Below are 20,296 nucleotides of genomic sequence, written 5' to 3'. Positions count from 1 at the left end.
ATGTATTGTATTTATTTTCTTGTATTTGTGTGTTCATTAATTAATTATTTCTTAGTTTTTTTGCGGTTTAAAAAAAAAAGGATAAGTGCACATCCACTACAGCAGGTGACAGTGTTGCCCTCATTAAAAAATATATAAAATCTTTTCAGTTTCTTTCTTCTTTAAAGTGTCCTTGAGTGATGAAAGGCGCATATAAATTAAAATTATTATTATTATTATTATTATTATTATTATTATTATTATTATTATTATTATTATTATTATTATTATTATTACAGTAAAGTTGCGTTATATCGATATCGGTTATATCGATAGTACTGCTTATTACGATACTATTTCTATGAACGCAAGGAGAAAATTAACATGCCGCAGGATCGGATATATCGATAGTCCGGTTATATTGATATTTTTTCCAACTCCCGAGAATATCGATATAATGAGACTTTACTGTATTATTATTAGTCATACAGGAGTGGTCCATCGATGAAAAGGTTTCTTCAGCCGTGATCTGAACATCTTTGAAGATGTCGGACGTTTCGCTACTCATCTGAAGACCTTCATCAGCGAACTACCAGCACAACTTTAGTTTTCTGACGAAGCCCTTCGGATGAGGAGCGAAATATCCTATTATTATCACAATAATAATAATAATAATAATAATAATAATAATAATAATAATAATAATAATAATGCAAAGTTCTTCCTGGGTTCTGTGTAAAATGTGGGACTTATATGCGAGTAAAATTTAAACAATCAAAAATAGGAGTGATTTTGGTTTACTATGCTAACGTAAGAATGGTGTTCTCCACATTGTAAACCGAGAAATCAGAGGCCATAGTCACGAGCAGTTCCCACGGAAACTGATTGACAGGCCTCTGGACCGCCCCCGCTGCCTGACCTCGGCTCTCCTTGATCATCAGCAGCACGTCCTCGTCATCCAGCAGGCGGATTAGGTCGCCTTCATCGTCGCGGTAGTTCAGCGCGATGTCATCCTCCTTGAATACGTCCCTGAGAAGACACGCACACACGTTTCGATGCGGTGGTTGCCATGGAGATGAAAACAATGAACCGATCTCATGTTGGATTCATGATGCTTGGTAAGATATTACTTTACTCGTTCCTTTTATTTTTAGCATGGAGATAATTTTTTTATGAGGAGAGGGTCGTTTTTTTCCCCCATAATATCGTTTTGAGTTTAGCACAGTAGTGTAAATATATTGGGATTATTATAAATATCAGTCCTTTTACATTTGAGTGGTGATAATTATTTTTGTTTTTGAAGTAGCTTTGATAAGAATATTTTTGAAATAATTATAATGATGACCCTGTAATGTAATTAAATGAAAACCTGTACACTGTAGTGTACAGGTTATCATTATCCAGGGTTGAATAGACTTGCGATTCTTGTCATCCATGCATTTTTTAAAGCACAAAAAAATTGCAGCGTCAGTCAAAATGGTGCTACCTATGGCACGCACACAAGGGAGGAGTGTAGACATGAAGTGATTGGGGAACACGCTCATGCTAATCACGTTAGCACGGTTGAACGGCTAACGAGCAGATAGGACGTTCTAATAAGCACATCGCGTGCGGGCATGTTGCTGCGATTCACCATGATGAGGGCACAGAGGGGGCTTGCGGGTGCAGAAGGTCCCTGGAGAGCTCATTTGATGGGCGCCTGTGATTGGCAGGCACCGATTGAAAAGCTCAAGGTGAGTTTGAGTGTGGCGTGGCGGCACCACGAAGAATGAAGGGCTTTCTAGAAATATTTTCTTGTTTATTTCAAGCCTCTTGCAGCGGTTGCAATGTGTATTTGTTCAAATCCAGGGAGGATAAGCGCTTTGGAAAGTGGATCGATGGAGGTACAGTAGGGCTGATAGAAAAATTGAGCATGAGCCCAAAATTAATTTTAGGCTCATGCAAAAATAAAGGAAATATAAACACAGCTTTCTCTACCGCTTCAATTATAGATACCTGCTGTCATTTTAGTGTTAATGACGACAACTTCACAATAAAGAAACACATTTAAAAAACAAACAAATAAATAAATAAATAAACAGACCAACCACTTAATCTATTAAATAATTAATTGATCACTGAATTGATTAATTCGTTAACTGGTGAAATGGGATTTTTGAATTGAATTTAAAAAAAGAAAAGATAGCCAGCTATCTAGCTAGATAGCTAGACAGCTATCTTTTCTTTTTAAAGAAAAAAGCTAGATAGATAGCTATCTGTCTGTCTGTCTATCTAGCGAGATATCTATCTAGGTAGCTATACATCGATCTACCGAGCTTGCTAGCTAGCTATCCATCGTGCTAACTAGGTCGCTATTCAAAGTATATCCATATAAAATCCAATCGCGCTGACTAGCTAGTTAGCTAGCCAGTTAGTTAGCTAGTCAGTTAGTTAGCTCGATAGATCGATCAATAGATTGATAGATATAAATTGGTCACATATTTTTTTTTTTGTTTTGGAGTTAAAGATGGCGCAGCGAGACTGGCTGCCTTTACAGCAGCTCCTGTATTTTGTTTTTGCTACTGTGAAATGTAAATTTCTCCACTGTGAGACAAATAAAGGCTCATTTAATATAATCTAATCAAATCTAAGTGTAAAACGTATCAACTGTAGGCACTGACAATGGAATTGCAGAAAGTGTGACATTCTTAGGAAAAAAAATCTAAACAGACATTCAATCACATAAAAATAAAGAAAATATTTTGAAAAAGATGGCCGACACCCAAGCCCTAAAAACCATCCCAAAGCAGCTGGTGCTACAATTTAGACCAGATCTGAGATAGTACAAATGCTACAAATCCACCTGCAGTCCTTTGACGACACAGCTCACGGAACTGACGCTTTATAATTTAAAGGACAACCGACACAATTGTTTTTGTTTCCGAACGGAAAAACGTTTTATAGCATCTAAAATACCCAAAACACGCAGGCTGATATTTTTAGTCAAATGAAAAACACCAATAAAAATGACTTAAAGTGCCCCAAAACTACTTCAGTTTCAGAAGGTACCGCCCCCTTGTTCGTGACGTCACGCCAGGACGTCTTGCCTTGCTCAAGAACCAAAACAATGGCTTCAGATTCGGAGAAGATGCTTTCTTGTTACTCATTCAGTTATGAATATGATTCAAATAGTTATGAAGAGGAAAGCATAAATGTTTGCAATCGATTAAAGAAGTCCTTCCGTGTCATTCTGAAGCGTCTGGACTGCAATGTAGCGTCCCAGAAAATGCACAAGATGGCGCCCAAGTGCCATTGGAAATGGGTTGATTTGTGATTGTTGGTTTATGATGCAACACACGATTCACCATCGCATCATTTATGTGTTTTCCTTCTAAATTCGCCATCAACACGGATCAACACGAAGTTTTCAGACCAAACAACGTACCCAAATGCATTGTGTGTCGCTTTCTCGGTCAGCGGCGTTCCAGACGTGACGTCACGTCAGGCATCGTCATCAACTCGAAAACAAGACTTCCTGAATATTCAGTGCAAGTCTTAAAAGGTAAACTATAGCCATATGTCGTGGAATCTTTGTAAAATACGCTCAGTAGAAGTTATTTTACAAATTATTTGTAAAATAAAAAAATTACAATTAATTATAAAAAATTAATTACAATTTGTCGGGAGGCATCGGGTGTTCTTTAAGTGTCTCTTCTAAAGCAGGGACAAGCGTGAAGAACGACAGGTACCTCATACGAGACATCAGCTCCTTGTATGTTGGCTGGATGTTGATGTCCTCTTCAACGCACACGTCTCTGCAAGCGCACGCAGGAACATTATTATAATTACAGTACATCCTGAGGACAACTTGGCTGTTTGAAGTAGCCAAGTATTCTCAGCCTTAACACAGATAAAATAGAAATATACCTGGTTTGTATTCCAGAAGGGCTGAGAAGGTAGCATCGCAGGCAGCTGTAGGTGAGGCCTCCTTCGCCCTCCGAGTCACTCTCCGGGAGGGGTTTGATGATTTTCACAAAGGATTGTGGAAAAATACCCGTCTGGTTGTTGACCGTGCCCTGTCGAAGGATAAAAACAAACACAGAAAAGTGTGAGGGATTCACACTTCTGGAAGGCTAACTAATTAGCTTGCGCGGGACACATGACAATTAGCATGTAAGCCTTTGTGAGTACACGCTTGTCTGTGCTTGCGCGCGTGTGTGTGTGTGTGTGTGTGTGTGTGTGTGTGTGTGTGTGTGTGTGTGTGTGTGTGTGTGTGTGTGCGTGCGTGTGTGTGTGTGTGCGTGTGTGTGTGTGTGTCTGTGTGTGTGTGTGTGTCTGTGTGTGTGTGTGTGAGAGGGAGAGACTAATGGGAAACGTAAAGTAGTCAGAAGTAGTTCAGAAATAATTAAATAAAAGTAAATCAACCAATTATCACTTTCAAGACATTCACTGACCTTCACATTGAACAAAAATAGAAACAAGTTTCCCATTGGAATTGACTAAAATAGAAAAAAGATTCTAGGGGAAAAAAAAACGTTTTTGGCTGTTTGAAGTAACATTTACCGGTAAAGCGTCTTCGCAAGTAATAATTTGGAGCACCTTTTATTTCACTTGAGTCAAGTCCCTCCCAAATAATGATGCTCACACAACCGTCGCGTTTTGTTTTTTTAAATAAATTTTTAGAAGCAGCGCAGAATGACAATAAACATGATTACACATTCCTATTAGTATTATTGATTGGACGTGTGCGCAGAGAAGCCAGAAGTTAAAAACAAGACTGAGATGAGTGCATCCTCCACATTTGCTTTGTGTCTCCCCCTCACTGCGGTTTCCCCGTCGCACCCACCTCCGGTTACTTCATCGTATGAGTAGCTTTTTGTGCCGTTTACACACGATAAACTACTTCTTTGATTCATTTGTAACACAAAATAATGAGGGTTAAACTACTCCACATATTAGCATTATGTTAGCATTACAGTGGAAAGGCTACATTATATATGTCACCTGCAACAGGAGGTGCTACGACATCTCTATAAGGCTGTCATCGAATGGATCCTGTCTTCTTCCATCACGGATTGGTTCGGGGACGCCACATAAATGGACAAAATCCGACTTCAATGGACAGGACGGCGGAAAAAAGTCAATGGCAGCGCCCTACCCACTCTCGAGGACTTGCACGCTGCAAGAATCCAAACAAGGGCGCAGAAAATCCTTCTGGACCCTGCGCACCCTGGCCACCACCTTTTCCAGCGACTCCCCTCACGTACCAAATCCAGCAGACATTTAAACAGATTCTTCCCCCGTCGCCATTAACTCTCTAAACAGTAACTGAAATATAACTGTATAGTGCCTCATTGCATTTTTTATGATAATACTAGTGCAGTGTGTTACTGGAGACAACTTCCTTGTGTGTTCAACATACTTGGCAATAAAGATGAATTGAACTTGATTTAACAATGGCCGACGGGTTGGAAATGATCCCCCACCTAACCGCCAACCTATCCATCCACCAAACCCCAGCACCTCCTCATGTCCTCGTAATGCCTTTGGGGAATACCTCCAGCCAGTCTGCGTTGACTCGATGCAGCAGGAAGATCAAGTCTCCACTCTTCAGGTTCAACTCTGCCTTGCTGCTGCCACAAAAGTCAAACATAGCCTGGCGGAAAAGAAGAGAAACAGTTTTGGAGTCAAATGTGGTCTTGCTTCATCTCCTGAGGTCAAGAGTGTCAGCGATGCAAAGAGGAAAAAGGGGGTCATGTGTCATACAATGGAACCAGAAGGCTCCATGGGTCAAAGAGCACAGCTCAGCAAGCATTGCAGGATCGATACACAATGTGTGTGTGTGATTTATTGCTTTTTTGCAAAGCTTGACTCACCTCTTCATGACAGCCAGTGATACAAGACAAATAGGTCAATATTAACTCCTTCACTGCCATTCCCGAATGTATTTGGGAATTAAAATATGACGTGGAGCGTTATTCCCGAATGTGTTCGGGTTTTGTTTTTTTCTTGCGGGGGGTGCGGATAAAGCGCTGGTCAGACCTGTGGCGGTTTTTCCCTTCCACAACGGGCAACATTTGCCTATTGTCCACGTTAGCGCTTTGTTCCAGCTTCAGCACTATATAAATCAATATATATGTATTTTATACAGCCTTGACCATCTAGAGCGCTTTGTTCCAGCTTCAGCTGTTTTTAAAGCGCTATATAAACCCATATGTATGTATTGCATTGTATTTTGGACAGCCACCCTCATTTCAAGCTCAGATAATTCCAAATCCATATCATTTAGGAATTAACTCATTTATTCTGATGAAAGAAGAGAGTCTGAGGTTTTTTACGCTGCATTGAATGTTTATGTAGTCCTAAAGCTCAATATCCTGTGGGACCTGCAATTTGATAATAATAATAATAATACATTTAATTTACAAGCGCCTTTCTGAACACTCAAGGACACTTTACAACAAAGACAACACACAAAACAGTAAAATCATGCATAAAGCAATAAATAATAAAACAGCATAATAAATTAGACCATGTAAGCAAGTTTAAGAGGTGGGTTTTCAGGTGAGATTTGAAAGTAGGAAGGGAGTCAATGTTGCGGATGTTGGGTGGAAGTGAGTTCCAGAGTTTAGGAGCGGAGCGGCTGAAAGCTCTGCACCCCATCGTTGTGAGACGGGCAGAGGGCGTGTAGAGGTGGAGGGTGGAGAGTGAAAATGACAAATAGAAATCAGTGTCAGACCTGCAGCTTCCTCATATCCAGTTTTTAAGATCAATTTGCTTGCTCAAAAAATGGATTAAAGTAACCCAATCAGCTCCAAAATTCACAGCTACGCACTTTGTGCATTGAGAAACCAAACCCAACATTTTTAAGCGAACATCAGTGAGCACAGAGGGAGACGCGATGAGATGAGCTGCGCGCACATCAGGGCGCATGAGAAGACACGCTGGGGAGGAGAAACGGCAGCAGCAGCAGCAGCAGAGCACGGCTGGCCAAAAAAAAAAAGAACGCGGAGCAGCGAGAGTAGTAGGAGGGAAGTAAAGGAGGAGGAGGAGGTAGAAGAGGACGAGGTAGGAATAGTGAAATTTAAACAGAGGTACGGGGCTGACAGATCACTGCTGCCTTTGCTGTCCGCTTGGCTCGCAGCGAGTGAGGAAGATCGGGATCAACTTTACGGGACCATGTGCGGTGAGCAACTTTTTGTCTTTGATTTATTTCAACGATGCGACTATTATGAAATGCGATCAGGTGTGTGAGCGTTGTGTGCGTGTGAGTTTCACTCCACAATAAATCGGTATGAAAAATAATTTGACACCAATGCTGGCACACAAAATAAGTATAAGGCAGCATGAACTTTTTGTTCAACGAAGAACATATCCGACTACGCGTGGATATATATATATATATATATATATATATATATATATATATATATATATATATATATATATATATATATATATATACAGTAAAGTCTCGTTATATCGATATTCAAGGGAGTCCGAAAAAATATCGATATAACCGGGACTATCGATATATCCGATATCGATATAACGAGACTTTACTGTGTATATATATATATATATAAGCTAGCTAGCTTTCTATCTATTTGAGTTACTTCCGGGTTGAGTGAACGCTGGCGCATGTGGCTGCCGCTTCTCGACCGCAGAAAAAAACGATCCTGTGACTGTTAAGTGACCTTGAGAGTGCGCTTAGAAATGAAATGGATTATTATTACGATATATATATGTGTGTGTGTGTGTGTGTGTGTGTGTGTGTGTGTGTGTGTGTGTGTGTGTGTGTGTGTGTGTGTGTGTGTGTGTGTGTGTGTGTGTGTGTGTATGTGTATGTGTATGTATATATATCCTGATATTATCAGGATATTTTTTCCAACTATTTTTCTATATATATTTTTTGGAGGGGGCAGAATAATTATATGTTCTTTTGTTTTAATGTACTGAGAGTGATAATTTTGCAAATAAAAATTTGTGTTTTTTTGAATTTGAGACAAGCATATAAAATGGATGATTTAATAAGTTGTGATATTCATTTATTTATTTTTGTTTTGTTGTAGAATAATGTAGGCTTTATAATTTTTTGGTTTGAAAAAGCTGTTGTAAAAGTAAAAATGTAATGAAAAAAATTAATTGGATATGATTTTGTTTTCATGACGAAAAGCAAACTTTGTGCAATTACAAAAATGAACACATATTTTCTTCATGCCTTTTAAGGAAAACAAGTACATTTGGCCACATTAAATTATTTTCTTTTTACTCGTGAGTACGTTTGTTCAATGTATTAAAATTTACTTTATACAACAATTTCTTCTTTCAATGTCAAAATGCTGACACACAAGTACGATGTATTTAATTTAGTTTCAAAAAAAAATCTCACGACAAAAATGTTGGTTAAAAAAATCTGATTTTGTGAGTGAGTTATAAATAATTTGACCTGAAAAACTGCTGATACACAAGATAAAAAAAAACCCCATCCTTCCCCTTTTAATTTGTCAATTTTATTATGATTATTATTGAATTTCCTGAATCGATGTTGGACTAGGTTGGACTTTTTTCCCCTGCAAGATTATCAAACTGAGATAAATGATGTCAATGAAGTCAGCTTTTATAAAAGCTGACTCAAGAGTATAGAAAGTCTCAAATTGATCACCTGATCAGTAACTGAGAAGTCTGATAACAACATGGGAGGAAAGATTCAGTCACGAATATGTTAGCAAAACAAAAACTAGGCAAGGAACGTTGACACGACGTTCCAATAGAATGAAGCATTTCACTATTGTGCACAGGGAACGGCTAGAAATGACGCCTGAGTTAAGCCCGGCACAGGAGCAATCATCGTGCGCAATTACACGCGCACCCACCTGCCCTAACAAGCTTGTAAAAAGCCTTTGTTCCTTGATTAGCAGTAGCGAGGAGTGAGCTGACGTTCCCTTGGTGAAAAGCCGCAAGAGGAATATTTGATGAAGCCTGTACTGCACGATTCGCTACCCGGATAGTAGGGCTTCACTACTGTACCTGCAGGCCGATTCAGAACTGCCAGCCATGTTTCCATGGTAACAGCTTTGATCGCGTCAAGTGAAAAGAATCCTCACCATTTCTGGTGCACCGAAAACGACGTGATGAATGAGAAAGGCTGAAAGTTTTGGAAAGAAGCAAAGAGGCTGCTGAAAAATGGCCAGCAACGGATGAGACGATCATCCAATGGCAAATGGGGGACGAAGAAGGATGGGCAGCGCTGAGACGTGAAATAACTTTGTGACTTCGGATCGTGGCTAGCTTTAAAGGACAACCGACACCATTTTTTTGTTTCCTAACTGACATCAGAAAAACGTTTCATAGCATCTAAAATACCCAAAACACGCAGGCTGATATCTTTAGTCAAATGCAAAAGTCCAATAAAAATGACTTTGTGTCCCAAAACTGCCACAAAATGAGCTCGGAACTGGGCAGATTCAGAAAGTCCCGCCCCCTTGTTCGTGACGTCACTATTGGTCACACACTGCCTTGCTCCAGAATCAAAACAATGCCTTCAGAGAGTTCAGATTTGGAGAAGATGCTTTCTTGTTACTCATCCAGTTATGAATATGATTCAAATAGTTCTGAAGAGGAAAGCATAAATGTTTGCAATCGATGTCCTTCCGTATCAATTCGAGCCATCTGCAAGCGATGAAACCGGTGAAGATCTGGACTCCGTTGTAGCACCCAGAAAATGCACAAGATGGCGCACAAGCTCCATTGGAAATGGGCTGATTTGTCCGCTGGGAATTTGTGTTAAACTTACACTTTTTTTATGCGTGTTACCGCAATTGGCTGCGACACACAACGATTCACCATCGCGTTATTTCTGTAGAATTCCTTCTAATTTAACGATCAACACTGTGTTTTAAGATGAAAAAAGTACCCAGAATGCATTGCATGTCGCTTTCTCGGTCAGTGGGCATTCCGAATGTGACGTTATTTCGGGCATCGTCATGAACTCGAAATCAAGACTTCATGAATATTCAGCGAGACTCTTAAAACGCAAAATATAGCTATATGCCGTGGAATATTTGTAAAATGCACTGAGTAGAAGTCATTTGAAGTGATTTTACAAATTATGGAAGCAATTTGTCCGAAGGTGTCGGTTGTCCTTTAAAAATGATGGGTAATTGAGTAATAAATACATGACTTATATACAAAATAAAAAATAAATAGATGATTAACCAACTAAGTAAATAAATAAACAATTAATTGGGTAAATTAGTAATAAATAAATAAATAGATAGGTAAATAAATAAATAGGTAATTGAGTAATAAATAAATGAGTAATAAATAAAAAGTAGATGAATCAAATAATAAATGGGTCATTCAGTAATAAATAAATGGGTAATAGATAAATAGGTGAATAAATAAATACATAAATAAATGGGTAGTTGAGTAATAAATAACTAAATAAATAGATGAATACATGAATAAATGAATGGGTAACTGAGTAATACATAAATGGGTAAAAAAAATAATGAGATGAATAACTAACCAAATAAATAAATAAATGGGTAATTGAGTAAGAAATACATGACTAATATATATCTGAATTAATAAATAAATAAATAAATAAATAAATGGGTACTTGAGTAAGAAATACATGACTAATATATATCTGAATTAATAAATAAACAAATAAATGGGTAATTGAGTAATAAATAAAAAAAAGTAAAAAATACATTAAAAACATAATAGGAAAAAATAGATGAATAAATAAATTAATAAATAAATGGGTAATTGAGAAATAAATACATGCGTAATAAATAAAATAATAAATAAATGAATGAATGAAGTGGTGAATAAATGAATAAATAAAAGCGTTCATTGTTTTGATTGTGTGAAATGTCCTTTCGTGGTACAGATCTGAGGTAGCAGGGTCTCACACCTCTGTCCCACCCCGAGATCCCTTTCCAGGTCACCTCATGTTTGAATTTTCCGAGCTTGCTATATTTTGTTCCTACCACTTTGACTTATGGCAGTTTCAATCGAGGGATGGCTTGCATTATGGCTGCATCAGTTTATCAGAGTTGGGTGGAATTTAGTTCTCTGACGAGAATTGACAATTAGCGACCACTTTTGATAATTGAGAGGAACACGAGAAGCATGCCATCCCCTTTGCTTTCTCAGAGAGAGAACGATCTAAAATAAAACGTTGAGTAGGCTGGTAGCGTTGTGGGTAGGATACGCTGGTCTTTCACTGCTGTGTGGGAGAGGGAGTGAGGGAGCGAGCAAGCGAGTGAGAGCGAGGGGCGAGTTAACTCAAGAGGCTTAGCTCGGTTCGTTAATAAAAGAATGATGGAGTGTGTTGATAGTGTTCTATTAAGCGCTGGTCAGACCTCTGGCAATGTTTTTACCTCCTACGAGGGGGCAGCATTTACCTTTTGGACAGCTGCCCCCATTTCAAGCTCAGATAACTCCAGAACAATATAACTTGGGAAATAACTCATTTTTTCTGATGAAAGAAGAGAGTATAGACACTCCCCAACTTACAACCAAGATATGTTCCGAACGGTATCTAACAATATTTAAAGGACAACCGACGTCACTTTTTTGTTTTTTAACTGACATCAGAAAAACGTTTTATAGCATCTAAAATACCCATAACACGCAGCCTGATATTTTTAGTCAAATGCAAAACACCAATAAAAATGACTTAAAGTGTCTAGTGACTAGTGACTTAAAGTCCATCTGTGAGGAAAGGGGGGGGGGGGTCAAGATCCTATGCTAACGCAGTGCAACGATCCTAAACAAACACAATAAAATAAATGTGTATATACCTCAGCCCTCGGTGATGAGAAAATGTCCGTCTTGGGTTTGGCAGTCTTACTAAAAAAAAAAAAGACAAAGAAAAAGCAAATTAGGTGAATTGAATGAACGCATGAAAATGTTGTCCAACATGGAGTGTGGTTTCAAAAGTGTTCCGAGGGCAACATCACCATGTGAACAACCGCGCCGCATGGGTTGGGAAAAGGGCATGTGTGTGTGAAGGAGAAGTCATGAGGCTTCAATTTTGCATCATTTCCTGTTGAGAGAGTACCCACAACCTTACCACATATTCTCGTGGCGAAACACACCATGCGCAAACCGTGGCTGAGTGGTCATCGCAAATAAGGAAGTAAGCTTAGAAAAGAACAACACAAAATTGTGTGTGTGTGTGTGTGTGTGTGTGTGTGTGTGTGTGTGTGTGTGTGTGTGTGTGTGTGCGTGTGTGTGTGTCTGTAGAGTGTGTGTATGAGAGAAAGAGTCATACCCTTAAAGGACAACCGACACCTCCGGACAAGTTGTGTCCATAATTTGTAAAAGCACTTCTTCTACTGAGCGTATTTTACAACTACCAATGTTTATTCCACAGCATATAGCTATATTTTACGTTTTAGGACTCGCACTGAATATTCAGGAAGTCTTGTTTTTGAGTTAATGACGATGCCTGACGTAACGTCACGTCAGGAACGCCCCTGACCGAGAAAGCGACACACAATGCATTTTGGGTACTTTGTTTGGTCTGAAAACATCATGTTGATCCGTGTTGATGGCGAAATTCGAATGAAAACCACATAAATAACGCGATGGTGAATCATTGTGTGTCGCACCAACACTATCAATTGCGATTGCTGATTTGTCTGCTGAGAATTTGTGTCCACTTTTATGGTGGTACATAAAAGTGGACACAAATTCTCAGCAGATAAATCGGCCCATTTCCAACGGCGCTTGTGCGCCATCTTGTGCATTTTCTGGGACGCTACATTGGAGTCCAGACGGCTCGAATTGATACAGAAGGACTTTTTTAATCGATTGCAAACATTTATGCTTTCCTCTTCAGAACTATTTGAATCATATTCATAACTGGATGAGTAACAAGAAAACATCTTCTCCGAATCTGAACTCTCTGAAGCCATTGTTTTGTGTTTGGAGTATCCTGGCGTATGAGTCATTTGCGTACGACAGAAATGTACGCATGCTGTCATCTGTGAAAATAGAGCCATGAGTGATTCGATTGTATTTCGAAGAAACACTGAACACGAAATCCTTTGGGGGGAAATTGTTTGGAAAGCCGAACAAACTCCAGCGTCCACGGCTAATTAGATTCATAGAGATTTTGAACGGCCTTCAGAGTGTGATTGAAACTTTGCTGGTCTTCTTGATAATAGTTTGACCAATTCTACCGTTGGTGCTTCACGAGATATATAAACAGAAAGGGGCTCACACTTTGCGGGTGGGCGGTCGCAGACGCCTGAGAGCTCGAGGCTGGTGTTGACTGTCCTGCTCCGTCTGGTAGAAGAACATCCTGAGATCCTCATCCAGCAGCAACCAAGTCGGAAGACCCAAAAGCCTCTGCGGGAGAAAAGTGAGGGAGAAATTTGTGGCATGATGTGGAGCAAAATTCGCGAATTTGTTCATTTTTTTTCTTTGCGGGGCCTGCCAATAAAGCGCTAGACAGACCTCTGGCAATGTTTCTCTCTGCCACGAGGGGGCAGCATTTGCTTTTTGTCCATGTTAGCACTTTTTACAGCTTCAGCTGTTGTTAAAACACTATACAGTGAACCCTCATTTATTGCGGGAGATACGTTCCAAAAATAGCCCGCGATAGGTGAAATCCACGAAGTACAATGTAGTCAGCTTTGTTGTTTTTACACAATGCAAAACTGTACATACTGCAGAATGAAACAAAAAATACAACTTCTCTTTTAATAGTTTAAAGAACAGTGTTGTAAAACAATATTTCTCGTCCTGACTCCGCTGCGCTGTAGCGTCTTTTTCTACTGAAGGAGTGTTTCTCCGAGAGAAGAACATTGTTATCGGTCGTTGTTGGCACTCATTTTTTTAGCAAGAAGATTTTTATAAAGCGACATGGCCCTATTTCTAGAAGCAGAATGCTCCATGAGCTGTTCAAACCTAGTGTGTTTGATTTTATTCTGCTTTGTTTGCAGAGTTATTTCTTTTACTTTGTTTGTTTGCACCTTTGCATGCCATTAATAAAAACATGAATAAAAAAAAAGTTTTTTCCCCTGAAAGAAATGTGCGATGCATCGCGATAAGTGAACCGCGAAGTAGCGAGGGATCACTGTATAAACAATATATATGGATTGTATTGTATTTTGTAGAGCCACCCCATTTCATGCTCAAATAACTCAAAACCCATATAACTTAGGAATTACCTTTTTTTCTAATAAAATAAGAGAGGCTTCTTACACTGAATTGAATGTTTATATAGTCCAGGGGTGTCAAAGTCATTTTTTGCCGCGGGCCACATTGTAGTTATGGTTTCCTCTCGAGGGCCGTTATGAATTTGGGGAACCCATTAGAATGTTTAAATTCCTTCAAATATTACATATAGAGCACACAGCAAATTAATGAATAACTCGTTTTCAAATCTGAAGTCAAGAATAATGACTTTTATTGTGGTTGACATCCAAACATATGAAATTTTGGCTCAGATTTTAGCAATCATCATGGAATTTAACAAGTTTGATTTGCTTTTGCGGGCCGACAAAAATGATGTGGCGGGCAGGGTTTGTCCCGCGGGCCTTGACTTTGACACCTGTGATATAGTCGTAAAACTCAATATTCTTTGGGTCCTGCAATTGGAGGAAAAATGACAAAAAAACCCACAGCGACACATTTTTGCAGGCATTTGAGGCCGGTCTCGCGAGGTGGAAGGTGTGAAGCAGGAAAAGATGGAGGGAAGAAGAAGAAAAAAAACACGTAGGTTGCTGCCAAACAAGCACGGCAAGCGAGTAGGAGAAGACGATGTGGTTTGAGCGTTTTGTGTATTTTTTATTAGATTTTTTTTTGGGCTGCACGCAACGTGTCAAAAGTCCCACAACTGCTGTCAGTCAGGCGTGATGTGGGCACGGCGGCCACAAGTAGAAAGAGGGGGAGAGAAGAGGCGACGCCTACGTGCGCAGCTTCATTGCAAACTGCTGTTTCGGTAAACGTCGGTGCGGAATTCACCTACGGCATCGCTCAGCCCACTAATAGGTGAAGGCGTGCAAGTTGGAGAGAGAGCGCAAACAAAACGTCGCTGGGATTCCAGCGCCGCTATTACCTTCATGTACGTATTCAGCTCGGGGATTCGGCTCTCCGCAATCTCCCGTTTGTTGCCGATGAACACTTTACCTGGAGGCAGAGCAATGAAAGCTTTTTTGAAGATAGAAAGCCAAGAATTCAATTCTTTACGTGGACTGTCAAAACTGGTTAGGAAGGTGTAGTAATATAAAAAAAATGTAGACTATACACCTGTGGGTCTTCTTCTTTTCCTTTCGGCTTTTCCCTACAAGGGGTCGCCACAGCAAATCAGTGCCCTCCATCTACAGAGGTTTGATCCGCAGGTTTGTTTTGGCCAAGCTTTTACGTCGGATGCCCTTCCTGACACAACCCTCTGTATTTATCCGAGCTTGGGACCGGCACAAGAAGACTTATGTCCCTTACTATACACCTGTGGTTAATGTTAAATAAATTATATGTCTACATGTGCGACTGCACCATCTGTGTTCCAATATCGATTACATTCAGGCAAACTTTAAGGCACGTTTTTTATTTCTTCGTCTTCTTCTTATTATAATATTATTATAGTATTATCATAATATTTATGACAGAAACCAAAATTTTAAAAACTCAATAATAACGGTTTATGAAATTATCGTATAAGTTACTATAAAGAAAGCTTTGGTTCCAAGACAATGCTTACAATATGAATCGTATTTATTAAATATGGGAATTATAAATGTTGCTAGAGATTTTAGCAAGCATCATGACATGCTTAACTCATTCACTGCCATTCCTGGATTTATTCGAAAATTGAAAACCATGACGTAGAGCGCCATTCCCGAAAGTTTTTTTCCTTGTTTAGGTGTTGATAAAGCACTGGTCAGACCTCTGGAAATGTTTTTCCATCCCAAGAGGGGGCAGCATTTGCCTTTTGTCCATGTTAGCGCTTTGTTACAGCTTCAGCTGTTGTTATGAAAGTGCTATATAAATCAATAAGTATAATATTGTATTTTGTAGAGCCGCCCCATTTCACGCTCTAATGACTCAAAACCCATATAACTTAGGAATTAACCTTTTTTTGTAATAAAAGAAGAGAGTCTAAGGTTCCTTACGCTGAATTGTATGTTTATATAGTCCAAAAACTTAATATTCTGTGGGTCCTGCATTTTGAGTGAAAATGACAAAAACCCTGGCACTGACACATTTTTGCACATTTTCTGGCAGCGAATGAGTTCATTTGCTCCTGCGGATAACAATAAAATGACGTGGCGGGCCGGATCTGGCCCTTTGGTTTGATACCTATGCATTTAGGGTTGTGAATGTTCAAAGTTGATGCTAGTTTCCCTGGCCTGTCAATAGCATTTATCATTTTTGTTAATAATTCAAGCAAGTGTATGTTTGTATTTTATTTTTAGTTTCGTAGCAAAGCTAAATCGAGAGTGGTCATAAAACAACTTGTTCCAGACTAGTAGTCCAAGCCATTTAAACTCCCTTATCAGTACTGGAGTTCTCAATTTTTAATTATTTTTTGACGGTAAGTTCCACTAAAAAAGCAGGCTGAGCACCACCATCACAACCCAAATTAAAATACAATGTATATACAGTATGTACTCCCCGGTTTACAAAATGAGTCACAGATTAAACCTAAGACAAAAACTACAAGATGATATAACCCCTCTAAAGTCCAGAAAGGATGGTGACGACGAAATCACTCCCAATGCCATTTAATGCTGTTATTAAATTCCATTTAGCCCACTCCTAATGACCCTCGGCCTTAATATTCAGCTCACACTCAATCAATTCCTCCTCCTCCTCCACCTTCTCTCATTCACACCAAAGCAGTAAATGACTCAGCCACTGCGCGACACCAGTTCCTTTGAATTGAATCAAATTGTCTTTTGTAACCATCATTTTTATTTTAAAGCCGATGATTTGTTTCACAAAATGCTGTATGACATCAAAATTACTAGCCAAAGGAGAGTCATCCTGCTATGTAATGACTTGTTTCAAAACGGCAGACAAGACCATACGTCGTTTATTTATTTATTTTTGGTCATCCCATCATCCCATGTCTCTCCTTCGGTTTCCCTTTCCAGCTTGATGAGCTCTGCAATTAAACCCATCAGATCTAATATTACCTTGCGGATTCCTCTGTGGCAAATTTTGAAAAAGTTTGTAGAATTGTTGAACGCTGACTCCCTCCCTACTCATTCAGTGATGAGATTGGTTGAAGTCGTAATGTTCTCCGTTTCCACAAAAATAAATTGTGATTGAGCAGCGTACATTAAAAGTGCTTTTTAAGGTTTTGCTACTTTTGACTTCCGCAAAAGGTGCAATCTCAACCGAAATGTGGAAATGAAAGAGGCAGTAGTGGTCTGAAATGATTACGATGGGTCATGTTCTATTCAAAATGGCGAGTATACCAGCAAACGTTGAAATAGTCCCGCGATCCTTGTGAAGATAACGTGGATGGTAAAATATAGCTTTCGTCAAATTCCAACCAAGAAAATGTTAAGAAAAGAAATCAGACTGTTAGCTCAGATGGTCAACATGTTTTGGCTCAATGATTTGCTGTCCAATGGAAAGGACGTACTGTATTTTTCACTAAACACACTTTGTTACACTGTCAGTTTATGGGCTAACCAAAAGTCAGTTATTACAACCAAAAAAAACAGCAATTGACTTGACTCATCACAACTGCTGATGAAATCCAAATGCATGACACCTCATCACTCTTATGTTTATCACCTTTCTTAGCGTTGTTATTGCTCTCTCCCCGGTACAAAGCGTTTAAAAAGCCTCCCGAGGCGCAATCAACCGATCAAGCAAACAGGTGCGCCGCATCTCCAACAGCCTCGCAATCAAAGGCCAAATTGTTTTCCAAGCTACTTTCGGCATACAATAAGCACAGAAACAAACGAAAAACTTTTTGCTGGAATGAATATATCATCTGAATATATATATATGAATATATCATCTGAAGCTAGCGTTCAACAAATACAGTACCTGGAATTGTGGGCAGCACACATGTGTTGGGACCAGGTCTGTCTGGGTCCTCTGGGGCATATCTGGACTCCAGGATTTGGTGAAGGCTGAAAAACTCACGGTAACGCCTGTAGATGAGATACTTGCTCCATCCTTTGGTTTTCACCTCAACAACAAACTTCTGTCATTGTGGATGGAAGACAAAGACGTTTTTGTGAAAGACGTCGCTGTTAAATGTTAACAATCAGCTTGTATGTTTGTTTTATTTTTCTCGAAACTTACAAAATAGTCAATGAAGCCTTTTTTTTCCTCGATATCCGCAATGGTGGCACTGATGGGGACGTTATTAGGCAGCTGGTCAAAGTCACTAGATAACAGAAAATGTTTCATATTAAAATTAGTCAAAGTACAAATTACCTTTCCGTATGCCACATACAGTAAAGTCTCGGGAGTCGGGAAAAATATCGATATAGTATATCGGATCCTGCGCCGAACTGCATTAAAAGTGGGCAATAAATGGGGGATCTTTGATATGGCATGTAATTTTCTCCCTGAGTTCATGGATTGCATAGATTGCGTATCTAGCATGCTTTTGTACTGTAGTGAAGTGAAAAATAAACGTATGCATTAAATAAAAACGTAAACATTATTTTCATAACGCACTCTTACAAGAGTGACTCTGAGTAAATATTCAATAATGCACTCAACAGTGTTCTATACACATGAGAGAAACCACGAAAGCCAGCATGTACATATGAAAAACAGTGATTATTGCAAGCGATAAAAAGATATCTGAATACAAAACAATTAAATACATGTATGGAAAACAAAAACTGCAACATTTACATTACTTATTCTTATTCTTTGAAGGTGACCGGCAAACTCTTCACGCCACTGAAGCACCTCGGTACCCGTCATGTTTGCGCACGGCACGAAAGCTGGTCACGTGACCACCGGTGTTAGCCAAAAATCAAACAATACGCCGTTTACAGATTTCGCTAATGGTGGTATTGAAATCCTTAAGCAAATATTGATTCAGCTTTAAGCTGCTTTTGTATTGCTATAAGCAGAACAAATTGGCTGGCGGGAGATGAAAAGGGCATCGTAGTAACCGGATTATCGTAATAACCGGGTATCGTACTAACCGGAACTAATTATTTCATAAAAGACTAGAACATTGCTGGGAAATGAAAATAGTATCGTAATAGGCAGTACTATCGATATAATCGATATAACGAGACTTTACGGTACCGACTATTTTACAACTGGGAGAAACACAAGGTGTATAATTGACTTTTAAAATGTTTGTAATTTTTTTTTAACATTTGTATTCTTGGCAGTTTACAGTGATACTTCAGCTAACGAACTTAATTGGTTTCCAGAAAGTGTGTGTAAGGCGAAAAGTTCGACTGCCAAACATTTATTTCCCATAAGAAACCATTAAAAATGAGAATAATCCGTTCCCAGGTCCCCATAAAACATAATTTTCTACTAAATAAGCCTTAAAACTACACAAAATCCACCTTATTTTATGTATAATAAATGTGCTATTGTATGGTAATTAAAGAAATAAACTGTTCTGTATAATAAAGTCGTTCTATTCACTTTTGTGATGGTCGGTGATGTAGTTGCCTCTTGATGATATCCGAATGAAGTTGCCATGCTTTCTATGTGATAATACCCTCACTCACATTGTCCCCTGCGAGCTGCTTTTCGTAAATCCAAATCAACAGAAGTTTTTCAATCTCTTCTATTGCCCGAGGGCGTTGCTTAGACAACACAGAAACACCCTTAGCCACACGTAGCAATGGTCGATTGAGCGTACTGGTACTGGGAGGCTAAGCCACACAAACGCACACCTCATTCGTATTTTTTGATGATCTCCTTCTTTTGCTCGACCGTAATTTTCTTTTGTGTCCTCTTCGGCTTAACACTAGCCTGTGGTGGGGTCTTTTTCGGTCCCATAATAGCAAAAGTACTCCACTCGATAACAAACCACGTCTGCACTCAAAGGTGGTGACGAAAACTAACCACCAACCACCGTGGCGCTGTGTGGTTTGGTTCGTCCGCCGAAAACCTGTTGCTATGCCAAGATTATATTCTCGTGAATTTAATGTTCGTAAAGTGAAAAATTGGTGAGCTAAAGCGTTCGTAAACCAAGGTATCACTGTACAGCTAGCTAGTTAGCTATGTAGGTGGCAATTTATCAATTTGCTATATATTTACTATCTGTATAGCCAGCTAGCTATGTAGATGGCTATATATTAGCTATATGGCTATCTAGCTAGTTAGCGTCTATCTATTTGAGTTACTTCAGGGTTGAGTG

At 39.2% G+C, this 20,296-nt stretch overlaps 2 protein-coding genes across 3 annotated transcripts in view; one reads left to right on the top strand and one right to left on the bottom strand.

Annotated features, from left to right (window-relative positions):
* Positions 1-250: 250 nt before the first annotated feature.
* ncf4 (neutrophil cytosolic factor 4) overlaps positions 251-20,296 on the bottom strand; it is a 20,556-nt gene continuing 510 nt past the window's right edge. The window contains exons 2-10 of the mRNA XM_089006715.1: positions 18,253-18,337; positions 17,992-18,151; positions 15,044-15,114; positions 13,202-13,329; positions 11,775-11,823; positions 5,516-5,614; positions 3,886-4,034; positions 3,708-3,773; positions 251-1,008 (exon numbers count right to left, since the gene is read on the bottom strand). Of these exons, the coding sequence (XP_088862841.1) occupies positions 780-1,008; positions 3,708-3,773; positions 3,886-4,034; positions 5,516-5,614; positions 11,775-11,823; positions 13,202-13,329; positions 15,044-15,114; positions 17,992-18,151; positions 18,253-18,337 (1,036 nt within the window). The 3' untranslated portion in view covers positions 251-779. The remainder of the gene's footprint in view (positions 1,009-3,707; positions 3,774-3,885; positions 4,035-5,515; positions 5,615-11,774; positions 11,824-13,201; positions 13,330-15,043; positions 15,115-17,991; positions 18,152-18,252; positions 18,338-20,296) is intronic.
* pvalb7 (parvalbumin 7) overlaps positions 6,936-20,296 on the top strand; it is a 24,512-nt gene continuing 11,151 nt past the window's right edge. Inside the window, exon 1 of one of the 2 annotated variants that reach the window (XM_089006716.1) lies at positions 6,936-7,144. In XM_089006716.1, the coding sequence (XP_088862842.1) occupies positions 7,138-7,144 (7 nt within the window). In that variant the 5' untranslated portion in view covers positions 6,936-7,137. The remainder of the gene's footprint in view (positions 7,145-20,296) is intronic. The other variant, XM_089006718.1, reaches the window with a different exon arrangement.

The sequence above is a fragment of the Hippocampus bargibanti genome, linkage group LG10 (assembly GCF_051943395.1).
Source record: "Hippocampus bargibanti isolate YZ-2025 linkage group LG10, ASM5194339v1, whole genome shotgun sequence".
In the NCBI taxonomy this organism is placed as follows: domain Eukaryota; kingdom Metazoa; phylum Chordata; class Actinopteri; order Syngnathiformes; family Syngnathidae; genus Hippocampus; species Hippocampus bargibanti.
The sequence above is the reverse complement of the archived record's forward strand: the minus strand, read 5'-3'. Positions and strand labels throughout refer to the sequence as shown.